This window comes from Corvus hawaiiensis, chromosome 23, assembly GCF_020740725.1.
Source record: "Corvus hawaiiensis isolate bCorHaw1 chromosome 23, bCorHaw1.pri.cur, whole genome shotgun sequence".
NCBI lineage: Eukaryota > Metazoa > Chordata > Aves > Passeriformes > Corvidae > Corvus > Corvus hawaiiensis.
In genome coordinates this window covers 6779969-6807896 of record NC_063235.1, presented here as the reverse complement: position 1 = coordinate 6807896, position 27928 = coordinate 6779969, and the positions used below count along the sequence as shown (strand labels likewise).

At 53.2% G+C, this 27928-nt stretch overlaps 1 protein-coding gene across 1 annotated transcript in view; it reads left to right on the top strand.

The window, feature by feature from the left end:
• RUNX3 (RUNX family transcription factor 3) overlaps positions 1-27594 on the top strand; it is a 35606-nt gene extending 8012 nt beyond the window's left edge. Inside the window, exons 4-5 of the mRNA XM_048327290.1 lie at positions 13160-13324; positions 24154-27594. Of these exons, the coding sequence (XP_048183247.1) occupies positions 13160-13324; positions 24154-24677 (689 nt within the window). The 3' untranslated portion in view covers positions 24678-27594. The remainder of the gene's footprint in view (positions 1-13159; positions 13325-24153) is intronic.
• The last annotated feature ends 334 nt before the right edge of the window (positions 27595-27928 follow it).

Sequence of the window (27928 nt, the reverse complement as noted above, 5' to 3'; positions counted from 1 at the left end):
AATGATCCTGGAAAGCCGAGGTTTTCCTGGTTCACCTGCCACTGGGTGGCTCCCGGGCACAGCACCCTGGCAGTGCCAGCACTGGCACCCGGGGTGGCATTTGGGGCTGGCACAACCCTGGTGATCCCCACCTTGGGCCAAACACCGTGGCTGGTGCTGCTCTGCCTTGTTTGGCTGTGGGGGGGGTGAGAGCTGCCAGCAGGAGCTGCAAGTTTTATATTTATATATATTATATACACTTTTTAACACATATGTTAATCTGTGTGTGGATACATGGAATTTTTTCCCCTTCTTGGCTTCAAAAGATGGGCCACGGTGTGTGTTGGCTCCTCTTGTGAGGATCAGCACTGGGCAGGGCTGGAGGCTGATGTGGGGCTGGTGGAGAGGACAAAACCCATCCTTAACGTGGAAAGAATTGGCCATTTGTCTGGGTGTCCTGGGAAAGCCCTGGGCAGCGTCTTCTCAGCTGCAGCAGAATCCCTCCAGCAAACGTCCTTGTGGGCTTCAGGGGCCAGAACTGTGGCTGGGCTCCACCTCTGAGCATCCCATTCATCTTCTGCCCTGGCCCATCGCTTTATCTCAGCCCTTGAGTGAGGCTTTTAACTCAGGCTGTGCCCAGAAAAAACTTCTGAGGAGTCTGAGGCCGAGCAGGGGTGGGTGGGAGATCCCAGGGAAGCGGGTGACGGGCAGAGCCCTGCCAGGGAAAGAGGGAGCAGGAGAGCTGGAGCAGGAGGAGGCTCCCTTGGGAACCTCCAGGAGCAGCACCAGGGGTGACACCAGCGCTGGCTTTCCTTGAGCATCTCCTCCAAGCCGTTCCCCAGGCTCCTCCCAGTGCCCCACTCGCTCTGAGCTCCTTTTCCTTGTGCTCCAGCTCTTTCTGGGTTAGATCTGGAGGGAAAAAAAGGACATTCTGTCAAGTTGGCACCTTAGCTCTAAACAAATAGCACAGCGGGTGCCAAGTGTTGACATAGTTTGTACAAACAGGAAGTAATAAAATATTTGAACTTCCTGTGGAATTTCCTTCTTTCCCCCCCTTTCTGCAGCCCCGAGTTCAGCAGGAGCCATGCTGCAAAACCCTCTCACATCCACAGCTGCTGCAAAATCACCCCCAGCAGGCAGAACGGGGAGAAATGAACGGCTGGGAGCTGTACAGGGATGTTCAGTCCATTCCTGGGGAAATGGGAGCATCCCCAGGCCTCCCCCTCACAGCCCACTGCTGGCTGCCTTCCCTTCCCCTTCCTTTCCTTCTCAAGGCTCTCACCTTCTCTGCTCTCACTTTTCCCTTCTCCCTCCCAGCTCCTTCTCACAGCTGCAGCCCCTTTCTGCCCAGAACTCTTGTGCAAAGTCTTTTTTTCCCCTTTTAAATTCCTTTCCTCCCCTCTTTGACTCTTTTTTTGCCACCATTCAGTCTTTAACCTCTCTCCCCATTTTCTAAATCCCTTCTGGATTTAATCCCTTCTTTCTGTCTCCCACCCCATCCCTGCTGTCCTTGTTGAGGAGGGAGACCAAGAAGATTTGTCCCCACGGGATCCCTGTGTCCCCCCTCATTGCCTGCTCGGCCCTGGCAGCACTGTGGACGTGCTGGCTGTTGAGGCCTCCTGCCCTGTTCATTTTTGGGGTGTGCATCAGAGATTCCGTGCTTTCAGTCATGTCCCTGCTTGGCGTGACCGCAATGAGTGACAGAAACGTGTCCCCAGCGTGGCTTGGACCGGGAGGAGGGGGCTTGTGGCCGGAGCATTTCACATCCCCTCTCCCACCTCGTTGTCCCTGCAGGGTTTTTCTGGCTGGCCCCATCCTCCACAGCCCCAAATTCCCTCAGTGGTTGCTTTTTCCTCCCCAAAAAAGGCTCCTTGCCCCCACCAGGCTCTGGCTGCCCCCAGGCAGCCGCTGTCCTGTCACGTAGCCAGCGGGTGGGAGGCTTCTCACCTCCCCCGGTGCCGAGGCGTTTCCAGGAACCGCTGCTGCTCTTTGGCTTTCAGACTTCTCAGAGCCTCAGCTGAGCGAGGGTTTCCCTCCCACGAGGGCTCACAGCCCGGCCCTGCGCTCTGAGCTGGGAAATGAGGAGTTTGGGATGAGCAGAAATGCGGAGTTTGGGATGAGCAGAGGGTGGGACCCCCCTGTCCCTGCCTGTGGAGGTGTTTGTGGCATCGCTGTCCCCGCCGGGCTGGCGGTTGGTGGGTGCTGGTTGCCCTCACCTCATGCTTTGTGAGCTCTTGGCTTGAATATGAGGTTAAAAAAGCAAAAAACTGGGAGAAAGATGGAGTGGAAAGGGGAAACCTTGTCTGTAAATCCAGCCTGGGCTGGGCTCTGTTAACAGCAGTGCTGAGGTGGCTGTGGGAGGAGGGTGCCCGTGGCCCTGGGTGCCCCAGCCCAGCTGCTGGGACATCTCTTCCCAGTTTGTGCTGCCCAGTTGGGAACCTGGGAAGAGGAAGGGTTCTCTCAGCACTCCCTGGGATGACACACAGCTCGCTGGGGCTCCTCTCTCCACCTTGAAGGGATAAAAGCAGAGTCCTGACCTGCCCCGGCCACACCTCAGCCCCACTGCCCACAGCTCGATCTCACCCCTGGGATGGCACCTCCATCCCACACCCAGCCCGGCCCCGGCTCCCTGAACCGCAGAGTGGCTGCAAACCACCCTGCAAAAGCCTCTCTCACTTCTTTATTTATTGACTGAGGGTGCATCTGAATCCGTTTCTCAGGTTCAGAGGAGTCTGTGCCGCGAGGCTTTTCACAGAATCACAGGCTTGGGAAGGACCCTAAAAACCATCTTATTCCAACCCACACCTGCCAGTAGAAGGGATTTTTTCCCCCTTTTATTCCTAGTAGAAGTTCCAGTTGGAAGCTAGAGAGAAAAAAGAAGCACAGGGTTGTGCTAGAAAAACGAGTCTGCCTTCCCCATCCCTCGTGGCTGAGATTTATTCCCAGAAACAGCAAAACTGAAACCCTGTTTGACTCAGGGAGGGGAAGAGAGATGCAGTATTGTACCTGGTTAGCAGCATCCTATTTTCATGCCTTCATGGCTTCAATGCCACCAAAAGTACAAAATGTTCTTTAATGTATCACAGAGCTGGTTATTTCTGTGCTAAATTTTGGGTTCTTTCAAAGCAGGAATGGTTTCTGGTGAGATTTCTGACTCCTGGTTGTTGCTTGTAACAAAGAGCATCTCTTAGGGCTTCCCTCTTTGTTTTGGGGGAAAAAAGAGGAAAATATGAACCAGAAACCTTCCTGTTACCTTTGGGAAAAGTGGATTATCTGTGCAGGGCTGGGAACCCCCCAGCAAAGCGGCTTCTCAGCCTGGGGGGCTTCAGGCCTGCCTCGGGATGCTGTGTGGCCTGGACCTGTGCTCCGAGGGGATTCGTGTCAATCCGTGCTGTGTTTGCTCCTCAGAGGGGATAAATAAGGTCTTGTTATGATTGGAAGTAACTTTGAGGGGAGATGGGGAGCTGGGAGAGCTCTTCAGGGCTTGGGAGCGCAGTGGGAAGGTTGGGATGATGCTCTCTGCGAGTCTGGAGAGGGTGAAATAAAACCTGGAGTTTTCCCATTCCTGGGACACAGGGAAATTGGGATTTACTGAGTGGCAGACGAGTGTCAGTGGGGACAGCCTGAAACAGCTGAGGGTGAGGAAGAGGGAGTGGGGTTATAGGATGGGAGCCAAAGAGGAGCAGGGGCAAGATGATCCCCTGTTCCCATATTCCTACAGGCAGCTTTTGGACCTCGAGGCAGAGATCCTGTGCTTTCTGCACCTTTTGTCCTCAGAGTTTTGGGAATTGCTTGGAGAATAAATTATTGGAGGGTCTTGTGCCTCTCAGAAGCTCAAGTGGAGACCCAGGACAGGGGTAGGTTGTGCCAGTATTGTCCAATTCCAGATCTTTATCTTGGCTAAAAGGGTCCCTTGTGGAGCTGTGTAAAACTTGAGCTGGAGATGTTTTCTGTAATTAAAAGCAGACTCGGTGCTGAATTGCTCCTGTGGGGTGATAGTTTTGGGTATTATTGAGGTCTTTTGTTTTATTTCCCTGCTTGTCCTTACCTAGAAATAAAGACACAGACAGTTCCCAGATTGTCTGGGAATAAGGAAGGAAAAAAAAAAACAAACAAATGGGAAATGGCAAAAAAGAAGGAAAAAATAAAAGAAAAAAAAGATGCAGCAAAATCAATCCAAGATAATTTCAACAAATAAATGACCTCAGCACTTCCTGGACAGTGATTTGTCCATGTAAAATTGCTGTAATCTAATTTAATACTCAGTACTTAAAACAAGCTGATTTCCCACTTCTGGAGCCCTGTCCCCTTCCCTGGGGAGGAAGAGGAGGAAATCCTGAGTGGCCCTTTATGGCTTCCCCATTGCCTGAGTTCTGGCACTGCCGAGGCCCTTTGAGGAGGGTGTTTAAGGAAACTCCGTGCACCCACCCCGGAGCTTTGGCATCGCTCCTGCCACTGAGGGACCTGCCGTGGTGCTTCCCTTCAGATATCCTTGGATATCCCGTGCATGTTCTTGGGATGGTGCTTGGACACACCAGGCTAATCCCAGCTGTGCTCCAGCCTCTGGTTTTGTGGGATGGAGCCCGTGCAGCTCGTGGGTGTCTGCTTCTCCCTGTGCTGATCCAGCCCTGCCTGCAGGAGTGGAAGGGCTTCGGTTCATTCAGGAGCCTCTGGGGGAGCCTTGGGGCTCCTCAATTCCTGCAGGAGCCTCTGCAGGTCGGCACTTGTTACCTGGGAGATTTCTCTCTCTATATTCCCATCTCTAACGTGTTTTGATCCCAGCAGGGAAATTCGCCCCCTTCGGGATGCGCCGGGGCCGTCCAGGGCCCTGTGCTCCTGCTGGGGCCGTGGGGCCGCTGTCCATACACGCAGGGAAGGCAATTATGTGAAACCACCTCCTCCTCCCGTTCCTATCCCAGTTAACCCTGCCGGGGCCAATCCTGCCGGGGGGAATCGTGCTCGGCTCCTGGGGGTGGATAAAAACCCCTCAGGGACAAAACCCCCCGCCCCAGGGGGGACCTGCGGCCCCTCAGTGGGACACGGGGATGTGCCAGGGGACACCAGGGTGTGGAGAATTCCCTCGGGAGAGCAGAGCAGGAATGGAAGTTGCCTGACAGTGCTCCAAGCGCTGGGTTTGCATCACCAGGGCCTTTGGTGCTGCAGCTGGAGGCTGTAATCCAGCCTCAAAAGGAATAATAGAGCAGCTGAAATTATCTGGGCTCCAGTAAATCCACTCCTCTCATTATTTTATTTGCCACACGCAGTAAATTCCACCTCTCTTTTCCAATCGCCTGCTGCGTAATAACTTCAAAATCATTTTGCTTGAAAATGGCCAATATTTTCTGAGTGCAGCAATATTGGGAGTCAGAGCAGGGAAATTATTTTTGCTTGCGTCCTACAAAGGAATCTTTGTTGGAATTGGTTGCAACACGTCCTGCTTTTGAAAGCTTTGGGAAAACCCCAGGGCACAGTTCTGGGCTGGGGTGGAAGAGGCAAACCTGGCCCTGGGGTGGCTTTGGAAGTAACTCAGAATCAGAGAAATGGGCATTGATAAAGTAATTGGGAGAGATTAAACTGAGCGAAAGGGTTTTCTGGTGGGATCTGGGGGTCATCTAGGGATGTTTGGGGGATTAATTACATTGAAGGTTTTTTCCAGGATGTTGGTGGTGTTCTGTGTCGGGTTGTGCCGGGGGCTGTTCAAATACACAGCAAAAGAAATTCCTGCTCGGTCCAGTGGCATGATCCAAAGGGAGCTGTGCAGGAGGATGAGTGGGCTGGGATGGGAGGCAGGTGGCAGCAAAAAGGAATATCTGTGAGTGTCACAGCAGGGCCATTGGTGAGCTTTGCTCCTTCCCAAAGGAGCAGCGTTTTGCCCCGTGCCTCAGTTTACCTGTCTGTAACTCCTGGTGGGCAGCAGGGGATGTGGAGGAGGCTGCCAGGGATGATTTGCAGGGTTGTTAATGCAGCGTGGCCCCAGCTCACTCAGGGAGGATTGGGGAGCTCGGGAGGACAGAGCAAAGGGTCACAGATTGGAAAGGAGAGAGGGGGGAAAAACACAGCCAGTGCTAAAAGGCGAGTTTCGTTTCAGGGAAGACAACAGCTAAAGGACCAGAACTATCAAACAAAACCGCAAGATCACATCAGATGTCAGGCAGGACACATCTTGTTCCTCCCTCCCAAAAGGGCTTATCAGTGCAACCAATCACTTTAATGATGTGGCGGAGGGAGGAAGAGGATTTGACTCAGAGTGAGATGAAATTTAGTTCCTAAGACCCTTCTCTTCCGCTGCTGGAGTCACCTGTCCTGCAGTCAGCCCCAGATCAATCACCTCCTGCAGCGGAAGGGGCTCAGACATGAGTTTGCATTATTTTCTCTTACTCTTTCCAGTGTCTCTACGTGCCGTGGTGGGAGGGGGCAGAGAGGGGGGGAAGAAGAGGAGCACAGTGAGCAGGGAGTGTCCCTGGTGCCCTTCCCAGCCTCTGGGGATGGTGGCAGCGGGATGGGAACCTCCGTGCTGGGAGGCTCCCCAACCCCAAATCAGGTGTGGGAGCAGGCAGCCCCTTTTCCCGTGCTTAGCTCTGCTCCTGTGGTTTTGGGGAGGATGCAGGGAAGGTGAGGGTGCTGTGCAGGTGCCATCCCTCTGGGGCTCCTCCTTCCAGTGCAAAGCTCAGCAGGAGCTGTAATTATCCAGCAGGATAATTCCAGCCAGGATCTGGAGATGGAGCTTGGAGCTCAGTCCTGGGATCAAGGGTATCAGTATTCAAATGCCAGGGCTCAGCTCCAGCTCTGTCCTGGGGCAAAGGGGAAAAGCAGCGCTCAGCATCCTCAAACCTTGAGAAAGTTCAGGTCTGTTCCCAACGGGACAGGCTGGGCTGGCAAAGTGCTGCTCCCTCCCCACAGCGCCAGGGACATCTCAGCTCCATCAGCTGAACCACGGCACATTCCTTGCACAGGGCTGAACCCAGCAGCTGGTCCTCCCCATCCCAGGCAGAGTGTCCTTAACCAGTGTCACCCCAAGGAATGTGATGTGCTTGCCCTAATGGAACAGGTTGCAAACTGGGAGAAACCAGCTCTACTGGTAGGTCCCAGTCCAGGTTGTTAGATAGCAGCAGGAACTCACCGGGACTGGCATCTCTCCATGGATCTATGGAATCTGAAAATCTGATCTCAGCCGGGGCTGAGGCAATACCAGCTGGATGTCCTTGAGATCTGTCTGCTTCCTCCCCAGCACCCAGCTCGGGAATCTTGGAATCAGGGAGTTTGCCTGATTCCATGAGAACCAGGTCACAGCCCATAAGTGAATTTTGCCTTCCTGGAACGGGGAGTGACTGCAGAGAGGCCGTCAGGGCTGGTGGTTTTTGCACCCTGTTCTGAAAGCTGCCCGATTTCCCGCAGATGTGCACCCACCTGCTGCTCTGTGACACCCGGGCTGCAGCTTTCACATCTGTAAATCACAACTTTTAACCCCCACCCTGTTCGCTCCGCAGTCTCGGGGCAGATTTTCAGAGTTCTTACGGATCAAAAAAGGCAGGAAAGCACTGGTGGGGGTTCTCAGCAAGGCACAAGTGGGCTGAATGCTTAAACCTGCTGAATTTTACCCACTGCTGAGAATGCTCCCAGCTTTCCCTGTGTTCCGAAGGGCTTCAAATATTTTTGCAAATCCAGAAAGACTCTTGAAACCCTGGGAATGGAGAGCCCGAGTCCTTCAGGCATTTGAGCAGCAGTTGCGTGGAAATTTGGGCATGATGTTCCTTTTGATTTGGGAACGGGCCACAGCTCTCCCATCCCCAGAGCTTTTGGAAGCGCTACTCTGGATTTCTGTTTAAATTAATGCCCTGCTTTGTTTTCCTTCCAGAGGGCTCCGTTTTGGGGTCTCCCAGCGCAATCAAAGGCCCCGACAGGGTTTATCAGAGACTCACCAGGGTGGGCACAGGGTGGGCAAGGAGAGAGGCAGAGGCAAAGTCTCAGCACTAAGCCAGGAGTGAGAGGAGATCAGGGGCTCCCAAAGCCTCCTAATCAATACCAGCCTGCCCAGAACGAACATCTCTCCCGCTGCTGGAGCTTCAGACACTAAAAAACCTACTGTAAATGCAACATATCTCTGTGCTTCCTGCCAGCTGGCCCGGAGCCAGCCTATTTCCTTCAAAAAGAGGGATATTTATTTTCATCCTTTTAGAGGCAGCCAATTCATCTCAGACCACCACCAGCTAAAAAAGCTTTATAAATTAGCAGCCTTTTTTTCTTTTTCCTTTTTTTTCCCCCTCCTAATTCTCTCCCCCACCCCTTTAAATATTATTTTCCTTTGGTTGTTGGTGTAAACGCTGTGCCAGGACATGCGAGCCGGGGTGCATTGCGCCACACTCCCCTTTCTCCCCGAGCTGCAGAAACACAGTAGCAGCAGTGTCTCACGAAAGCCAGAGGAAACCAAAGCAAAGCCCGGCCGTGACTGATTCTCCTTCCAAATGGCGTAAGCAGGCCAACTTCAAACATGTGAATAATGAGTTATCTGTGCCTGACTTTGTTCAGCAGCACAAGGGACGGTGCCTCCCAACATTTCCCTCCTGCTCCCTCCTGTGAACTCCTGAGCTCTGATTTTAGCAGTGGGGTTGGCGCTCACCGGGGCTCGGAGGGCACCTCCGTCATCCTGCGTCATCTTTGAGTCCCTTCCAACTCCCTGCTCTGCGCTGTCCTCCCTTCCCTCCTTCCCTGGCAGTGGGGCTCCACCGAAGTCTTCTTGGCTGGGAATTTCCCCTGGTGGGTCTCGAGCTGGAGGTGGGATTTCAGAGAGGACCTGAGCGATGTTCTTGCCCTGAGTTAGAGGTGTGCGAAGATGAAACCAGCCCAGCATCTGCTGCAAGGGACAGGCCTGCTGTTCCCATAACACAGGAGTTTCACATGTGGCTTCTTTCTGGAGCACATGCTGGGACTTGATAGTCTAGCCGAGACTCAGACTGGGGAAAAATTCCAGCCTCTGCAGAGGACTGGCGTGTCTCTCTGAAGTACCTATTTCCAGGGCTACGGCAGGGATTTGAAAGGTGTTTTGCACATTGAGATGGAGTTTATCCACTGCTGATTGCTTTCTTGTGGTCCCTTCTCACGGACGTGTAGAGACGAAGCCATGGCTTTGTGTGCAGGGACTGCTCCTGGTGAGCTTGGCTCAGCCCTGGAGTCAGGCTGGGAATGTTTGGGCAGAGCCTTGGTGGGAGCTTTGGTGGGAGGACGGTGGAATGCCAGGGGGATGCTTGGATGCTTTGAAGGTGGCTGAGCGTGGCTCAAGCTGCTGTGCCAGCCCATGCCCTCTCCTGGCTCTCGTCTCCTCCTGTGTGGGGCTGAGGCACTGATCTGCAGTGTGTGTGTGTGTCTTCATGAATGTCCCTCGGCGTTTCCTCCGCTCCAGCTTGCCGCCAGCATTCCGCAGCCAGGCTCCCGGGGAGGGCCAAGCCACTTCCCAACATCTGCTCTCCCGGCCCCCGGCAGCACGGGGCTGAGCCAGGGACTGGGGATGAACGTGACACCCAGCTCTGAGCCCAGCAGGGGTGGGAGGAGACTGTGCAGCTCCTCGGCTCTCATCTGACTTCATCTACAGAGAAATCAGGGGGCTGGGGCTCCCACTCGCCCCAGGGAGGGGTTTTTTGAAGCAAATCTCTCAGCTGTGGGATTGTGGTGTCACTCGAGCCATGAAGTTCCTGGAGCTCCTTTCTACCTTTGATCAACTTTATATTCTGCATCTCAGTGATCTGGGGAAAATCAGCTGCTTTTTGGAACTCCCCCTCCACAGCCTGGAAACCCCATCCCCAGTCCCGGCTTGGGAAGCCACATCAGGTTGCACACTCCTAGAAGGAAGAGCAGGCTCTGTTTGGTCTTTGAAATATTTTAATGCAGAAAGCATGTCTCTAAATCATAGCTCTGAGGGCTCGAGCTCGTGTGGCACACACTGCTTCGCTGTCTGCATTCCAAGGAAACACCCAAAACTTCCAGTATGCTTCTTATTACTGGCCTAAAGTGTCAAATTCACGTTGGCTCTTCCAGCTGGGAAGTGTTCAATGGGATCGTTTGTTTGATATGCCGATACAGATCTTGTTATTACATCAGGATCGTAGGTGATCTGTCAATGTTTACATCATGTCATGTTCAATACTGGAGTTAACCGATTCTGAAACCCGATCCAGCGTTAAAACCCTGGTGCTGCTGACAAGGAGTGCCCAAGGTCAGGAGCTGCCACCATTTGATCGTACTGAGCTCTGCTGTTTCCATAAATATTGACCTGCAAGCCAGCGCTGGCCCAGCTGGAAATGCAGTGCAGAATCTCCAACCCCAGCAGCAGCTTTTGTGCCCCAAAATTCACAGGCTGAGGTGATTAAGGCTTCTCAGACAGATTTCTTGGGATGAGGGCTGGGGCTGTTTGAAGTTGGGTGAAAATCCGCCCACTGGCTTCGGGAGGCTTTGAGTCAGTGCTTGGGTGAAGGTAGAAACCACCTTCCTGTTCTCTAAGGTATGAGCTATTGTTCACTGGTTTCCTCTCCATGACAGCTGTGGGCAGATGGGGAAGGGCTTTTAATGAAGCCAACCGCTGCAGAAATTAAAAAGCTCAGGTTGTTCTGATGAAAGAAACCCATTAACAGCGATTCTCTCTTGCGTGACAAAGTCTGACGTCCCCAGCCCTAAGTGACAAGCGGCAGGAAGTCCTGGGGAGACAGCCTGAGCTAAAGAGGGCTGGCAGGCCAAGTTGGTGGTTTTTAACTCGTTCTCTGCCTTGTTTCACAGGGTTTGGGGCTGCCAGATCCCACACGTGGGGACACAGATTGGAGAGGGTCTAGGAGAGCTGGGAAGAGCCCTGATCCCAGCACCCCCGTGTTTGCCTTGACTTACATTTGCATCAAGTTTTCCACTTTCTTTTCAGCAAGATAGTTTCAGGGGTCTGGGGCTTTTGATGGTAATTGGTGGGTTTCCCCACAAACCAGCCCCTTCTAGAGGGTGTTTGCTCGAGGGTAACAAAGCCCACGGGGCTGTGCCCATGTTCAGACAGCGCGGGGACTGGAGCAACCACAGTGCAGCATGACACAGCCACATGAAGTCCTTGGTCGGGTTGCACGGCTGAATAATCTCTAAAAACATTATCAGCATAGAGATCACTTGATATATTTTTTCAGGATTTTCCCCGTCACATGCCAGATACCACCACAGGATAGAGTTTGTGCTGATATAGAGGAAGGGAATTTAATTTCCATTCGATTTCTGGGTCTTTGAAGTCCTTTTGGCTTTCCTGTGAAGCTCTGCCCCCAAAAAAAACTGGTTAAAGGTGAAATATAACCCTATTTTTCTTCTTCTGTGCTTAACTGTATAGTGAAATAATAAAATGTGGGTGAAAACAAGACACCTCAGTGCACATACTTTTCCCCTGGGGAAAGCAACATGTGACTGATGCTGTTCCTGACTCCAAAGGCCCTGGATAATGCAGAGGTGCCTGAGGTCTGGGGACACACAGAGATGAGAAGAGATCATTTATGGTGTTGCTTTGAGGTTTCCTTGGTTTACTTCACACAGCAGGGAAAATACATTTTCAAAATACTGCTGGGTTTTTGCTTTCTGACGGGCTCGTCCTCACCAAGTTTTCCTCTCTGGTGCCAGCATGTTTTCCGTCCAGTTTGGATTCTCACACCCCTGGAAGGGATTATAGAGCTTGGAGGGGCTGGTGGGTGTGGAGATGGCAGAGGGGGGTCAAAGCCCCTCAGAAACTGTGGCTGGGAGGGGTTTGCTGGTGGGAGCCCAGCTGGGCGTGTGAGTTCCCCTCTGGAGCTGATGCTCTTCCCTCCCATCCCAGCCATGCGGCGTCTTCACAGACAGCCTGGCAAGTGCAGCCTGAGCTGAGCAAATGGGAGATCAGGAAACATCAGATGCTGGATTTAAAGAGGGGGAAGTGTGGGGACTTTCTGTGACTTTGCTATAAACTGACACCGGGCTCACAGAGCTGTGCAGATGTGAGGGGGAAGGGCAGGGGGGGTGCGAGCGAGAGGTGCCTGAGTTTATCGCCTTTTAAACACGCTGCTTTGCTTTGCTTTTCTTCTTTAAAAGCCACCAAGAACTGAGCTTGGCTTGGTGAATGTCGGGCTGCAGGATCTGATAAGGCCCAGCTCTCTGAAGTGCTGCAGAAGGGTTTCTTCCCAGCCTATCTCCCGGCGTGCCTGCACATCTCCGGTGCCCCTGAGCGCTGGGGTTGTGCCGGGATGAGGCGGTGCCACCTTGGGAAGGTCCCTTTGCAGCAGCTGCAGAGCTGGGGGTGTTGTGGGGCAGCCTGGCTGCAGCAGGGAAGGCACAAGGAGAAACCAAGGTCTGAACCCCGCACTGATGTAAAGCTGAGGCTCCTCTGGAGCCCCTCCAGCTTTGTGCGGGTGTAACTGAGACTGGAATCTGGCCCAGAGAGAGCGAAGCCGTTTGGCGATGATTAATACAGTAAAATGTGAAAGTTATGTATCAAGTGCATTTCATGCGCCTCTCGCCTCGGGACAATTAGCATAAATTTAATAATTATTGCCCTGTGCCAGCAGCTGCTACCTAAGGAGCTGGGAGTGCTTTAGGAACGCTCATTAGCTGCTGCCCTGCCTGGGGGAGGTGGGTGATTAGTCTGCCCGTTTTAAGGCTAGGAAAGAGGAACAGAGAGAAGCAAAGTGAGGTGGCCAAGGTGTGGTACCAGCGAGGGCTGATCCCATCCCTCCTGTGCCTCCTCCAGCCCCACTTGGCTCTGACCCCACTGGGTGGGCAGAGCTGGGAGGGGACTGGAGTAAGACGAGAGTTTGTTCTTTAAGCAATGAGCAAACGCTGTAGAAAATACTTAAAATCAATGTTTGCTGGTTCCCCAGTCCCCACTTCGCCAGGACATGGTTTCTCCTGCCTTACATGTCTCCCCTCCATGTTCAGGGTCAGTGAGGGCTGGTGGAGGCCAGTCACTCGGGCAGGGGCATCCTGATCCAGCTCCTTGACCAGAGACTTCCTGGCTGATCTGGGGCCTCCCCCGGGGGTCACTCTGTGTCCATCTCCCCTGAGAGCCGCTCTCTGCCGGGGCTGCCACCCATTGAATAGCAGCAAACCACAGAGACAGAGGCTCTGCTGGCTCCCTGTGTAACCAGGGTGCTGCAGCCAAAGGGGAGCTGATCAGATACCAGACTCTTTTATCATGTTCCAGGGCACAGACAAAAGCTGGAAGACCAAGCCAAACCCTTCACTGACCGCTACGGAGAGCTGGAACGGCTGCGCCAGTCCATGAGAGTCACCCCGACAACACCCAACCCCCGCGGATCCCTCAGCACCCCGAGCCACTTCAGCTCCCAGGCTCAAACTCCAATCCAAGGTAACTGCCTGGGTGTCCCAGTGTCACCCCCAAACCCTTGTGTTCCTGACATGGCTGAGTGGGAACAACCCTGTGGATGGTATTTTAGAGCTGGAGTCCGGCTCTCCCCTGGTTAAGGCGCCACGGAGGGGGTTGTGTGGATTTCTTGACCTTGGAAGCCTTTTTGCACCCATTAAATCACTCTCAGCACCATTAGATCTAGGTTTTGAGGAACAACTGAGCAGCAGGAGCGCGAGGGAGATGAGAGCAGCACACTTTGAACCCAGCAGCTCCTCTGACATGAAGGCAGCCGCGCTATGGTTATGCATCAGCCAGAGAGGCTGTTCCGTGCTTTACATGCTAATCTCAACGGTTTCTTATCATTGTGTGGGTGCCAAGTGTGGTGATCCCTCGCCCAGCTCCAGCATAATTCCCCACACGGATGCACACCTGCACGGGCACACACACACACACACAGAGCCTTTGCTCTTCCCAGATCTGCCAGCGGCAACGAGCGCCCGAGTCCCTGGGCGTTCCCCAGGAATCTGCAGCTTGCTGCCAGGACAGGGGGAGGAATTGCCACTGCAGTTACCTGAGAGAGATCAGGCTGCTAATCCTGGAATTTCAGTTCCAAACTAAGCAAGGCATTTGGAAATATCGAGCTGCTGTGCTGCTCCCGTCTCTCTGCACAGGCAGATGCCACCAGGATGAATTAAGAGACTCTTCTCCTGTCCTTTTCCGTGCTCCTTTTCCATGCACTTTTAGTCTCACTGGTTCTTTTCCTTCAGAAATCAGCAGAGATACTAACAGGTCTTCAAGGAATAGCATTTAAGCTGTCTGTATTTGGAATTTTGGTGAGAAGTGGCCCTTCTGGGAAGGTTTCCTAGAAAAAGCTCCCAAAGCCTTCGTGCTGCATTTTCAGAAGGGATGTGTTTGTTTGAAAGGCATTGGCAAAGAGGGGGTTTTGGGTGTAAAAACATGTTTGAAAATGTTACCCCGAACTGTAAAAGCCGCGCTGCTCCTCCCAACCCAAAATTACAGTGAAAATTTAATTTATTTCTCATTGAAATGCAAATCTCCATGCTTGGAATTTTCGTTGATATTAGCACAGTTTAGGAGAAGAACACGGGCATTTTGTGTAGGATTATCATTTGAGTATTTTTACAAAAGCAAGAGAGAGAGAAAGGGTTTTCTAGGCTGGTCCCGTTGGCCACATCATAAAGAAAGAGATTCTTGGGGGAAGAAAAATAGATTTGTATTTTAAATTAGCACAGCCCCCTGCAGTGCCAGAAACCCGAAGAGCGTCGTTTGGAGCAAAGAATCAGGTGATGACACAAATTCAACGAGAAAAAAAATGAAGTTGGCCACAAGCTACCGCCCCTGCCAAATTCCCAAATGTCAAGTGACAGCAGGAGTGGAGACACACAAAATTAGCCTCTGAAATCATTCCTGCGGAGTGAATCCGAAGTCCCAGGAATGCTGCAAAAGGCGGTTTGTGCACGCTCTGCTCTTGGCTCCCTTGTTCCCAAGTTGGAGGAACCGTCTTAAAATGACTGTGGGTTCCTACCAGCGTAACTCGGAGCAGGACCAGCTCAGTAATTTTCATCTCAGCCCTGTCCTTTTGACACAGCTCTGGCTATGACCAATCATAATCATAATTTTTAAAACCCCTCTTTCTCTCGCACACACACAGCTTATTCACAAAGATCATAATTTTTACCCGAGCAAGTGGAGCCCGGCCCGTGCCAAGAATAACAGGGGAGTTAACAGGCCTGTAATTCTCACGACTTGGCACGTTCTTGGGTAACACACAGGAGAGGCCGATTAGTGGAAAGCAGAACGAGATACCAGCTGGGAGGGGCGACGGGGCAGGCTGGGGTTCATCCGGCCCCCGCTATCTTTGATGGGGGTGCTTCCCAAGGTTAATGTTTTTAGCATCCCTGTGCAGGGATTAAAAGGAGGCCAGGGAGGTTTTCTCTCCACCAGTGCCCGGCTCCCTCCACTCGTGTGCTGGGGGTGCTCGGCCTCCCTGTTCTGCTGACCAAGCAGTTTGTACAAGCTGCCTAATCCGCTCCTGGCAAAACCAGGCTGGGAGCTGGGATGCTCAGAAACAGCCTTGGCAGGATCCCGGCACCCCAAATCCCTGAACACAGCCCGTGGAGTTTGGGTTTTTAGGCAGGCAGGAGACAGTGTTTTAATTTGGGAGAACCGGGGTTCTTGGGAGATGTGTTTGCTCTGGCCCAGTCCAATCTCTCCTCCTTGGGAGCGAAAGCCGTGGCCGCGGTGGAGATCACAGCAAGGACGCCGCTGTGAGTGGGAGAAGGGTCTGGCCCTCAGCCACTCGCAGAGGCTTTCAGTAAAGCAGCCCCTGGAGGTTATAAATAGCCCCCATGTAAAACGATCATCCTGAGGTTAAATGGTCTCAAACCAAAACCCTCCCGGTAAGAGAAAGCCGATGGTTCCTGAAGGGCATGCCAGGAAATATGGGAGGAGAGAGCGCAGCTCTGAGGCAGAGCAGGTCAGATCCTGCTCTCTCCACTGTCAGGGTATTTCAGTGGCTCTGGCTTTGCCTTGCCCCACTCAGATGGGCAGAGACCTGATCCCTTCCCATGCCTGCCCCCAAATGGGATGGACACCGGCAAGCCTGCACACACCATCTCATTCCCACTTGCACTGCTTTAGGGGGGTAAATAGGGTAACTCTGGGTTCATCCCCTGTAGCTGTGATGAGAATCTGGCCCAGTGGCTGGGCAGGTCAGACAGGCAGACCCCCATCCTCATCCAGCTCTGCTTCCCTGGCTTCAACTGAGCAGAGCCTCTGTTCAGGATTTGGCCCAATGCTTCTCCAGAGAGGTCTGGAAAATCTGAGCTTTTGCAATCCCAGCTCTGCCATCCCCGCAGCGAGACACCAAGATGTCATTAGGATGGCTTGAAATGGTTCCTTATTACGGGGCATGCGAAGCCAGAGCCTTGCGTGCCTGCTTCAGTCGAGTTTTGCCTTTTAGCTTAAAAAAATCAAGTAGCTCTCAGAAGTGAAGCAAGATGTTAAAGGGGCTTCTTCTGTCTGCCTTCAGCTGCGGCTCAGGGCCCCCTGGCTCAGGGGAGGTGGGATGGTGGCAGACACACGTCCTCCCCAGGAGCAGCCCCCAATTCTCCGTGTCCTCCCTTGCCCACATTTTGGCAGTGGCTCAGGCTGAACCATTTTGTTCCCAGTGCAGTAGAGCAGGACCGCCCACGCTCGAGTTCTGTGGTGGAAACATCTTCAACCACTCAAAAGCAATTGTGTGCATTGTCCAGCAGCATTGAGGGGCCTTGCGCTCACCAGGACAATCGCAAAGGGATTTTAGATTGGATCTCCTCGGTGCCAGAGCGAGCTGTTTTGATTGATGCACTTCACATCCCCCTGGCACACTCTTCTTTTTGCTCCAGAGAAGCCAAACTCCCTTGGTTTCACAGGGAGGACAGTAAATACTGGACCCTTTTGCAAGCCTCTCCTAGCCCCAGTGCCTGCTGAATGGTTTTTGGGAGACTCTGTGTTCACTGGTAAGGAGCTTCAGATCTCCTGATCTGGAAACTGCTCAGCTTTAACCAGCTTCATTCCCAATCCAGTACTTCAGGCCAGCGCAACATTTTTATCATCAGCAGAATGCTTCGCCATTTAAAGTAAAGCCTTTCTCTCTCTTTCTCTTTTTAAATATACATTTTTAAAGTATTACATTACTTTTAAGAAGCCTCTTGGCATAGGCAGCAAGTGCCCCTATTGTTTCCGAAATGCAACGTGGCTGCTCTGAGGTTAAGTCCTGAATTATGGGCCCAGCAAATACACTGAATTGCTGCTTCCTAATCCCTGTCCAGATTGACTTATGGTTTCTTTAAAATATCCGTTTCTTAATGGATAAAAACATTCTACCACGGGCAGAGACTAAATTGTTTCCAAAGGAAGCTAGGCAAGCATTAGTGGGAAGAAAACATATTGTGGGATTCAGCTTCAGCCTCAAAGGAAGGAACATGCTCGAGATGGGTTTCCTGCCTGCTTTCAGGCTTCTGTGTCTATCTTTAAACTGCTTTTCTGCTCCTCTCCGTTACATTTGTGATGTCCCTTCAGTGAATTTGGCATGGAACTGTCACAGATGAACCACAGAGCAGTGCTGGATGGGAGCTTCCCCCAGGACAGAGTCCAGGCACCCATGACCGCTGTGTTTGTGCCCTGCCCGTGTGGCCGTCCCCAAGCCACAGCTCAGGGTGCTGCATCCCTACAGAACAGCAAGGAGTCCCTCGGAATTTGCCTCAGGGCTGCCATCCCGCCTTTAACGTGGGATTTTCCGGTGTGCTGGGATCCGCAGTGCCAGACTCAGAGCGGGGTGGGGAGCCCCCAGCCCGGGGTGCCGCTGCCTTGCCGGGCTCTTGGCCGCTGCAGCCCCCCGTGCCATCACCCCTCCGCAGTGGGATTCCCATGGCAGACATGGCCTGGCCCAAACCTGCTCGGCAGGCAAGGTGGTCTAGCTGCAGGCTGGGTTGTAAATCCAGCAGCTTCCTTTTATGTAGTCAGGGCTTGTTAATTTGTTTTAATACCCTTTGAATACAGGTAAAGAGCAAAGCGCAGGCAGGGCGGAGGGGAGTGCCTGCGATCCCTGCTCAGCCCACCCACCCGCTCCAATTAGCACCGTTATTCATTAGCTCGGCGGGATGCAGCGGCGGGGATTGCGGGATGTGCCAGGCAGGGGGATGCGGGCAGAGAGCTCTGGGATGAGCGAGGCTGTGCCGGGAGAGGAAGCGGGGAGAGCTGGGCTTGTTTAGTCTAGCAAAGGGCAGGCGGGGAGCGGAGCTGATTGTTCTGTGTAAATACGTCGAGGGGGTGAGCACGGCGAGGCAGAGGAGCTAATGTAAGCTCTGGAGAACACTGCAGGCACAGGACATGGGGCTGAAATGGTTCTGGATAAATCCACACTGGAATTAGGAACAGGGTCCTCCCCAGAAGAATGGGTCCAGTGAATTGGAGCATCCCAATGGACCTGGAAGGGCTGGCAAAGGAGGTTGAGATGCAGTGCATGATTCACTGAGCTGGGAACACCTGGGAATTTCCCTGCTCTGCTGCTGCCCAGCATATTTGGGGTGGGATTGAAAGTGCTGGGAGAGGACCCAGGAGCTGGGTTTGTGCTGTTCAGCGGGGTGGGTTTGGGGCCGTGTGTGCGTGTGCACGACAGCACACGGTGTTCGGGGAGAATCACAAAACTGAGCAGCAAACGTGCTTGGCAGTGTTGAGGTGGTGCCTGGCGATGCTGTGATAAGGACCTGTGTGTTGTTGTGTTTTGGTTTGGGGTTTGGGTTTTTTTCAGACTCTGCAGAGGAAGTCCGTGCACCCAGTTAGTGAGCTGGTTCTATCAGATACAGAGCAGCGCTCCATGGGCGTGTAACAACGGATGCTGTTCACACCCTCCTTTTTTTTTCAACACCTCCCCTCCTCCCCCAAAATATATTTTGCTCTATTTTACGTGGGCTGGGAGGAAGGGGCCGTTTTCTTTTTTAGTTGGCTCTGACTTGGAAACAAATGAACTTGTTAACATACGTGACAGAGGCGTGAGAGCGTGCCTGCATGCGTGGGTGGGGAGGAGAGCGGCGCCTTCTCTAGAGATGAGCTGGGGCTTCACAGATCAGATGCATCTCGTGCACCTTCCCATGGAGATTCTCTCCCTCTCTGGCCACCTGCCTCTCCATGCTCCCACATGGAGTTGCTGTGATCAAGGGAAGGAAGCAGAGAGGGACAAAGGTCAGAAAAATGCTCAAAGATGGTTTTGGATGTCCAACATGACAGAAGTGAGTAGAGAAAAACCAGCCAAACATATATCCAGAGCAGGAATGTCTGTCCCCACTCATCACACACATGCTGGTGTGTTATATACAGAAGCATAAAGTATCATTAGTGTTTACATTGTCGTCAATCATTGTGGATTAAGACAGGAAAGGAGAGCTTTTTCCCCCGGGGTAGATTTTTCATGACAATTTTGCAAGGCACACATATGCATAGAATTAGAACAGTGATATATGGCCAGACTGAAGATATTTTATATTCTACCCACTTGGAGAGTGCCACATTATCAAGTTCCCTTTAAATTCCCTTTATCGTCTGTGCGTCTCACACACTGGGAGTATTTGTTGTGTAACACCCACCCAAGCTCATGTTTATTGCTGACTGCGTTCATCAGCCGCTGTGTGCTCTCCACATCTCTAAGGTGGGGACCAGAGGGTGGCATCTGCGGTGCTGAGGAGCTGCTCAGGTTCCACACGTCCATCGTTGCTGCCTGGCCCCAGCCAGACGATCTGATAATGATGATCCTGCTGTACATCAGGCCCCGGTGCTGTGCTCTGCCACGTGCCCAGGGTGAGCTGCTTGTTTAGGTGTCCCTGCAGCACTGAAGATGTCCTGACATTGCTTTTGCTGCCCTTTCCTCCCTCCAGGCAGAGCAGACGTGTTCCAGTGGAAGCACCCACTGCTCCGCTGGGATGGATGCACAGTAATCCCTAAAACCATCTGCAGGGTCCATTGCCTCATCTCCTCGAGGCTTCCAGCGACCTCAGAGCACATCCACTAGCCCTGACCCAGCCAGGGTGCAGGGACCAGTTCCACTCCATCCAAGGCAGCTCTCAAACCCAGCATGGTCTTAAGGGAGACGGCTGAACACACCCAGAGAAACCTCTGTGGTTAGCAGCCTCACGAACCAGCCCTTCCCACCTCATGGCCAGCCCTTGCCACCATGACCCAGCTGAGGTTTGGCTCCCATCAGGGCATCTTTTTGCATTTATCTCCTCACCACCCACCCAAGGAAAGACCTGTATTGTCTCCGAGGCAGAGAGAGAGAGCTGCTGGAAAGGGGCTGAGCAGCTTTCAAAGCCTGTTTCTATCCGGCCCCACGTGCAGGGGGACTTGGGGGTCCTCAAAAGGTGCAAATTGCAGCTGCACAATTAAATCACGGGGTGTGTCCCGGCCTCCGCGGTCCCCGGGGCAGCTCAGCCCTAAGGAGGAGACAGTGGCATTACTAATCAGGGCTTTGACCTTTACATGGCTTTTATTTAATACACATTCCACACTTCCCCAAACTCCCATCCAAAACATTGACATTTCCGCTGATAGATTGGGTCAGATTTTGGAGTAGTTGGGGGACTCAATTCACTCTTACAATGGTTAAATTCTTACAGCTAAATGGGCTTATTCAGTTAGTGCAGCAGCTGGTGTGATTTCGAGAAGAAAATAAACATTTCCTTCAAATATTTTGATTGGCAACTGGACAACTGAAATACTCAAGCTCGTATTGCCAGGGTCCAAAAAAGCAAATGGGGGCTGGACGAGTAAGTGAGGGAAAACCGTAGTAAATCCTCAGAGGCAGCACTACGGAGCAGATGTGTTGAGATGTGCTGGGGAAGGGGACAGCGAGATGGGGTTTTTAAAGCCCATTTTCAGCTGTGATTCCAAAGGGAACACGGGGTCTGAGGGTGCAGCTTCACCCACTCCTTTTCCCCTGGCTTTTCTCAGCAGCTGCTTGCTCCAGGTTGCTGTTTGATCCTGACTGTGACAAAGAGTTCTTGCTGCTGAGTTAGGTGGTTATGGAGGGCATTAATGGCCGTGTTTTATTTGGATCTCGCTGGGGTTTTTTCAATGGAGATTTCCTCAGATGCAGGGCAGGGGCTGGGGCTGTGTGGGTCTGATCTGAGGCAGCCAGGATGGAGGGGCAGCCCTGAAGTGAAGGAGATGGAATGGAGAGGAAACCTTGAGGCGAGGACCAAGACGGAAGGGCCGGTTGTGAGGTGACAGTGTTGACGTGGAGGGACAGCCATGAGGTGAAGGAGATGGGATGGGCGGGCAGCCCTGAGGCAAGGACCAAGATGGAGGGGAAACCCTGAGATGAAGAAGATGGGATGGAGGGAAAACCCTGAGGTGACAGAGCCAGGATGGAGGGGATGCTGAGGTGAGGGTGCTGAGCTGGAGAGACGGTTGTGAGATGAAGGAGACATGATGGAGGGGCAGCCTGGAGGTGAAGGACACAGGATGGAGGGGCAGCCCCGAGGTGAAGGACACTGGACAGAAGGGCAGCCCCGAGGTGAAGGACACTGGACAGAGGGCAGCCCCGAGGTGCCGGAGCTGAGGCGAAGGCGAGGCCCCGGCCCCCTCTGGCGGCCGCCTCCCTCCCGCCTCCCTCCCGCCTCCTTCCCGCCTCACCGGGGCCCGGCGGGCGCCCCCTGCTGGCGGCGGGGCCGCGGCCGCCTCAGGCGGGGCCTGCGCGGGCCGGGGCACCGGGGTTTTGTTTTTGGGGTGGTTTGGGGGTTTATTTTTAACTTCATACTGGTCAGGGAGCTTTATTCTGCGTCAGACTTAGAGCCCAAGGCCGGCGGGGATGGAAGCGAGCTGGTCACGGCCACTCGGACACCTCATGGCTCTGCTGGGCGTGGGTTCCCTTTGAGGGGTTCGCACTGAGGGATTCGCTTTTTTGAGGGATCCAAATTCGCAGCTCCCAGCTCTGCAGAGTGCTCTCTCCAGGGGTCCAGAGCCTGGCAGAGCTCCCTCTCTGCCCACCCGTGTTTGGCAGGCAGTACCTGAGTATCTCCAGACCCCACGGCCTCGCTGTGCCGTGCCCATCGCACACACAGAGCCCGTAATTAACACTCTTACACACTCCTGTCTAAATTAGTAGCAGGGACCCACTGCCAAGCAGTGCAAGTTCAGGCCAATAAAATGTAGCCTCTAAAAAAACCCTCTTTGAGTGCGTTGTAGAGGAAAAGGGAAATGTGCCCTGAGCGCTCAGGTTTGATTTCGATTTGCATTTTATGGAATATTATTTATGGAGCTGTGAAAAGTAATGAAGGGGCGTGGTCTGAGCACTGGAGATTTTCATCTGGGAAGGCAGCGAGCAGCAATCTGGCTGTTTTGGGGGCTGAGGGGGATTTGGAGGCTGCTTTTTCTCAGTGTAGGTCTGCTGAGTTTTAGGGGAGGCATTCAGAAAACAGCACTTTTTCTTTCCAGCCCAGGTGCAGGCAGGGTTTCTGTGCCATGCTCCTATCTCAAGCTGTGATGCTGCTGGATTGCTAAAGCCACGGGGCTGTGGTCAGGCTGCTTCTTTCTTGCAGAGCTGGTCTCCAAACCTCAGCTCCCAGTGCCTGGCAGCAGCTGTGGCTGTAGCACGGCTCTGGGATAGGTCCCAGCGTCCTGCTGGGCTGTGAAATCAGGTTGGGAGCACTTTTCCCAGCGCCGTGGTTTTCCAGCACGGCCCAGCACGCTTCCACGGGCGCTTTCCAGCGCCGGGTGTGTGCAGAGCAGTGCGGTTCGGGACAGCTTTGAGCTGCTCCTCTCTTATCTCGCCCCAAAGCCACAGCCACGTTCACAAACCAGGTGCTCCCCCGCCTTTCCCCTCTGTGGAGCCTGCGTGGGAAGGCAGGCGCTGCCGGGCGCCCGCAAAAGGGCTGCAGGGGAGGGAGGATGCTCGCCTCCCCTTCTCCTTCCACGGCTGAAGGACTCACCTGGGATCAGAAGGGAGGTTCACATCAAATCCCCTCCATACCTGCTCCTCCAGAGCGTGCCCGTGTCACTGGGTAGCTGGAAGGGATTAAATCAAGTGTTTTCTCCTGGGGAAATGCTTCAGGGCCTGGAACGCCAGCCCTGAGAAGTTAAAAATGCTTCATTGTAATAAAAAAATCTAAAACACACGTCCCTGTGCATGCAGAGCAGCCACACAATCCTGTGTGTGTGTGTTTGTATGGATACGCATCTCCAAAACCAACGAGCGTGTTTAGCATACTCACCTCGCATTCTCTTGCTCTGAGGGATACAAAATCCAGCTGATGTGACCAAAAAAAGTCACTTTTGAGGCTGGATGGCATCCCACTAGCAAAGGAGAAAGGCCCTGCTTTTAACAAGAGGAAAATAAAGGAGGTCTCAAGGACAGAGGTTTCGCTTCTCTGCTTGGAGCACAAAACTCATTTCTCCCTGCCTTGATTCACCGAGGCCAGAGGTTCCTGGGCTCTGTTGGGGATGGCACCAGCCTTGGGACAGCGGAGAGAGCCACAGGAATGCCTCCAGCTCCTCAAAGGAGCCTCTGCTGTGGATTCCCACCTCTAACCTTAGCTTCCCGCAGGAGGATGGGATCCAAAGCCAAGGTTCCTCTCCAGTTCCAAGCTGGCTGTGACCCCCTTTGGGGTTAGACCCTCCAGGAAAAGGCATGAGGGGCTCCATTATCCAACAGAGCTGGGGAACATCCCCACCACGCTGCTCCGAGTCTCCCTTCCCCCAGCAGAGAGCCTGAATTTCTCACTCTCTTTATCCTCTTGGAAGGAGAAAAATACACAGAGAACTCAAGCAGAGGGATATTGTGGCTCCTGGCTTGGGAGTTTTCAGCTGTGTGTTTATCAGCTCCATCCCCTGATGGTATCAGCACGAACAGGCCACCCACAAGAAGGCTTAGCAGGCTGGTCTGGGCTCCAGCTTTTCCTGCCTGTCTCCGTGTGTGTGTGTGTGTATACAGCAGGGATGGATGATCCCAGGGCCCGGCCGTCTGGGGCCTGCCTCCATTTATTTACTACACAGCTGATGTCATGGCTAAACATCTTTTTTCTGTGTTTATGGGGTGTGCTGCTTTAATCTGCCGGAGATGAATAGACCCCTAAGAGAAGTCAGCTTAGCCGTGTCCCTTCTTGGATAGGAAACAACAAATTTTAGGACAGGAAATGGGAGCAACTTAAACAAATGGGTTTAGGGTTTTTATTTAAGTCCCCCCAGCTCTCTTCCCTGGCAGATCCAAGAGGTGCTTTTCCTTCTAATTCCTTGGGAATGATCTAACCACCCCCTCTCCTCCTGCACCCCGCCAGGCACGTCGGAGCTGAGCCCCTTCTCGGACCCGCGGCAGTTCGAGCGCTCCTTCCCGACGCTGCCGGCGCTGACGGAGACGCGCTTCTCCGACCCGCGGATGCATTACCCCGGCGCCATGTCCGCCGCCTTCCCCTACACGGCCACGCCCTCTGCCACGGGCATCGGGGGCATCAGCATGACCAGCATGCCCACCACCACCCGCTTCCACCACACCTACCTGCCGCCCCCGTACCCCGGCTCCACGCAGAACCAGAGCGGGCCCTTCCAGGCCAACCCCTCTCCCTACCACTTGTACTACGGGACGTCCTCGGGCTCCTACCAGTTCTCCATGGTGGCGGGAGGCGAGCGCTCGCCCACCCGCATGCTCTCGTCCTGCACAAGCGCCTCGGCAGGGAACAACCTGATGAACCCCAGCCTGGGCGCGCAGAACGACGGCGTGGACGCGGACGGCAGCCACAGCAACTCCCCCACCACCATGAGCACCACGGGGAGGATGGATGAGTCCGTCTGGAGACCCTACTAAGGACGAACTCAGCAGGGCACCGATGTCTTTAACTTAATCAGCCATCGTGGCTCCTTTTGGGAGCGACCGAAGCGATGCCGAGGGAAAAGGTAAACCAAAGTCTCCCAAACCCAAAGCAAACCAGGATCCTCTGCATGCAAACATCAGGCGAAGATGGACCAAGACCTTCGTTACATTTCAAGGTGAACACCCACGAGGCTTGAATGTGTCGCTTGATGTGGTTCCTTCCGTATGTTTTAGGTATGTGGACTGTACATAGGGAAAAAAACCCCGAGGACATGTGGAATCAGATGTTCGGTACTTGCAGAACACTTCTCGTTCATCTCACTCACACCTCTTCCCCACATAAAGCATTCAAAAGTGAGAAGAAGCTCACCCTTCCTCTGCAAAATGGTTCAGAGAAGAGAAAACACCAGGGAGTCGTCCGAGCCATCTCTCTGCCAGTGCAGGAGGACCGAACTGAAAAAAAAAAGGAGAAAAAATAGAAAAAAAACCCCCATTGTCTCCTGTCCTTCCCTCCCTGCTGGTGAAGGGTCCCTGAGCACCAAAGAGCAGTGGGGTTTGCAGCACAGCCAGGGGCACTGGGGCTCAGTCAGCCATGTGAACAGGAGCTGTGATGTGATTATTGTTATTATTTGTTGACGACAGAGGTTGTATTGTTCATTTTCGTGTCATTGTCGTCGTTTGTCAATCAGTAACGTGGCTGACCCCGGGCCTGGCCGACCCCTCCCCTCTATGTTTACACATGAGATGTACTTTTTACGGAGATGTTTTGTTTTGTGTGTTTGCTCTCTTGTCCTGACCTCACCATTCAGCTCTTTGCTCCCCTTAGCAAACCTCAGTGATGGTGGCTGAAGTGAAGGCGGCTTTCAGGACAATCCAAGATGTTTGAGATGCACTTCCAAGGGGCTCAGGAGCCTTTGGCAAGGCCTTGCCACCGTTCTCCAGGTGTTCCTTTCATCCCCTCTGAGTGGCAACACTCGCAGCTAGTGGCAAAGCATCACAATTCTGTTACGGTCCTTTCCCATGTTCACCCACAGAGGATTAACACAACTTCTGACTCACACGTGTCAGTTCATCCTGAAAGCCCTGAGATCTGGAGAAAGGAGCAACTTCTACTCCTGGTGGTGGGAATGTTGTGAATTGATGCTGTGCAGCCTTTTCCATCCCCTCACCCTCCTGTCCCTCCCCCAGGTGACCCCGAGCACGGGGATCTCGCTGTAGAGGAATAAGCTGAAGAGGGGGCACTCAAGGTGCCTTTGGTGGCGGTGGCATCAGGTGGCATTTGCAGGAACCAGGTCTGCCAAGCACCACCCACCCTCACAGCTGATACCAAAGAGATTGCAACCAAACAGGGCCGTGATGGGAGGCAGCTGGAGGGGTGGTGTGGGCTTCTCCAAGGCCGGGTCAGGGGCTTGGCTCTGATGCACAGCACAGGGTTTGTCACCTCCAGCAGGCCAGCTGTGCCTTCTGCTGGCATGGGAATTGGGGCTGGATTCAGGATTCCTCGTGCTGGCAGGGCTGAGGGTGCACAGACAGGTTCTTGGGGATCCATAACTGCAGTACCCACTGCCCTGCAGAACCCTTCCCGCAGCAAGAGGACAGTCCCAGTGCCACCAGTAAGCACGCCTTTTTAAAAAAATTTCCCATAAATCTAAGAAAATTGAACCCCCAGAGCTGCCCTCCCAGCCCCTGTGCCTCAGTGACACCGTCCCAGCCTTGTCACCTGTCCCCAGCTCCCAGCTGGCAGCCGGTCACCCTCAGCACCGAGCGCTGTAATTGCACTACCACGGCGAGGCTGGAGCAGCACGTCCTGGCTGCCCTGGAGAGCTGCCATGACCACTCAGAGTTCCATAAGCAACAAAGAACAACTCTTTTCAGTAATAATAATAATGATAATAATAATTTTTTTAAAAAGCCTTACCCCAGCAAAACTGCAACCTCCACTTGCCTTAGCGCCGGCACTCGCTGGCTCTGGAGCTGCACAGGGCAGCCTGGGTTTTGATGCCTTTTTACATTTGTCATCCCGTCCCACTGGTTGAAAGCACAAAGGAAACAAGGCATTCGTAGTTGTAGGTTAATTTAAGACTGTTTGTAGTGAGTTTTAAAAGAGAAAATAATAAAAAGAATGGCAACGATGTTGTTTTTATGACATATTGTCATGTGAAGGTGTAAATAGATGCACCTCTGTTGTATGCAAATGGTCACGAGACAGGCCAATGTTTTTTGCTTTGCACTATAATTTGCTTTTTTTTTTTTTCTAAATGCACAATCGCTTGTACAGTAAAGCCCCTTTGTCTGGCTCACAGAATATTTAACTATAAAATCTAATTTTTGATCTTACTTGTTATAATAATATAATTCTTAAATGTGTTGAAGGATACGATTCTTAATAATGCTTCTAATACTTGTATGTGCAGGGTAAAATAACACCAGACTAAGGAGATGAGATCAGAGATCTTTGTAGATAAAGAAGGCTAAAGTTACTGGGTTTTTTAATGGTGTCTCACGATGGACATTAAAAAAAAAATGCTAGTGATACCAAAAAATGTGGTTATTTGTGTAATACCCCAGCCCTACTTGAAGGTAATGCCCTATATTTAATATGTAGCCCAATTTTTAACCTGTAGCACTTGTCACTGGGGAGGGGGGGAGGTGGGGAGGGGGAGAGGAAGAGGAGGGGCTGCTCCTGGAGAAGTCCTAGGGAAAGCTGCGGCTGGAGGAGTCTCCCTGCTCTGGCTTCCCTGAGAACGGCCGGGCTCCGCGGGGATGGCGTGGGGACAGAGCCACGGCTCGGGGGACAGCTCTGCTTTTCTGGGATGGGGTCATTTCTGCTCCGATGGCCGTGGCCGTGGCCTCGGGCCTCCGTGTAATCCTGTCAATGCCATGTGGAACAATAAACAAATGGTTACAAGTGGCCGCGCTGCCTCCCGCCTGTCACTTCTCGCCGGGGGCCGTGCCCGGGGCAGGGGGAGGCTCCTCACGGGGCTCTTGCTCTGCCCCGGTGCAGAGAAAAGTTCCTCGCGCTGCTCTTTCTCCAGGCTCTGATTTTCCGCCCATTCATAGCACACCCCGGTGCCAGAGCCGGTGTCTGGGAGCTGCTCTTGGCCACACTTTGGCACCCCAAGGGTGTCCAGGGGGAGGGCAGGCAGGGATGGGATGGGATGGGATGGGATGGGATGGGATGGGATGGGATGGGATGGGATGGGATGGGATGGGATGGGGTGGGATGGGATGGGATGGGGTGGGAT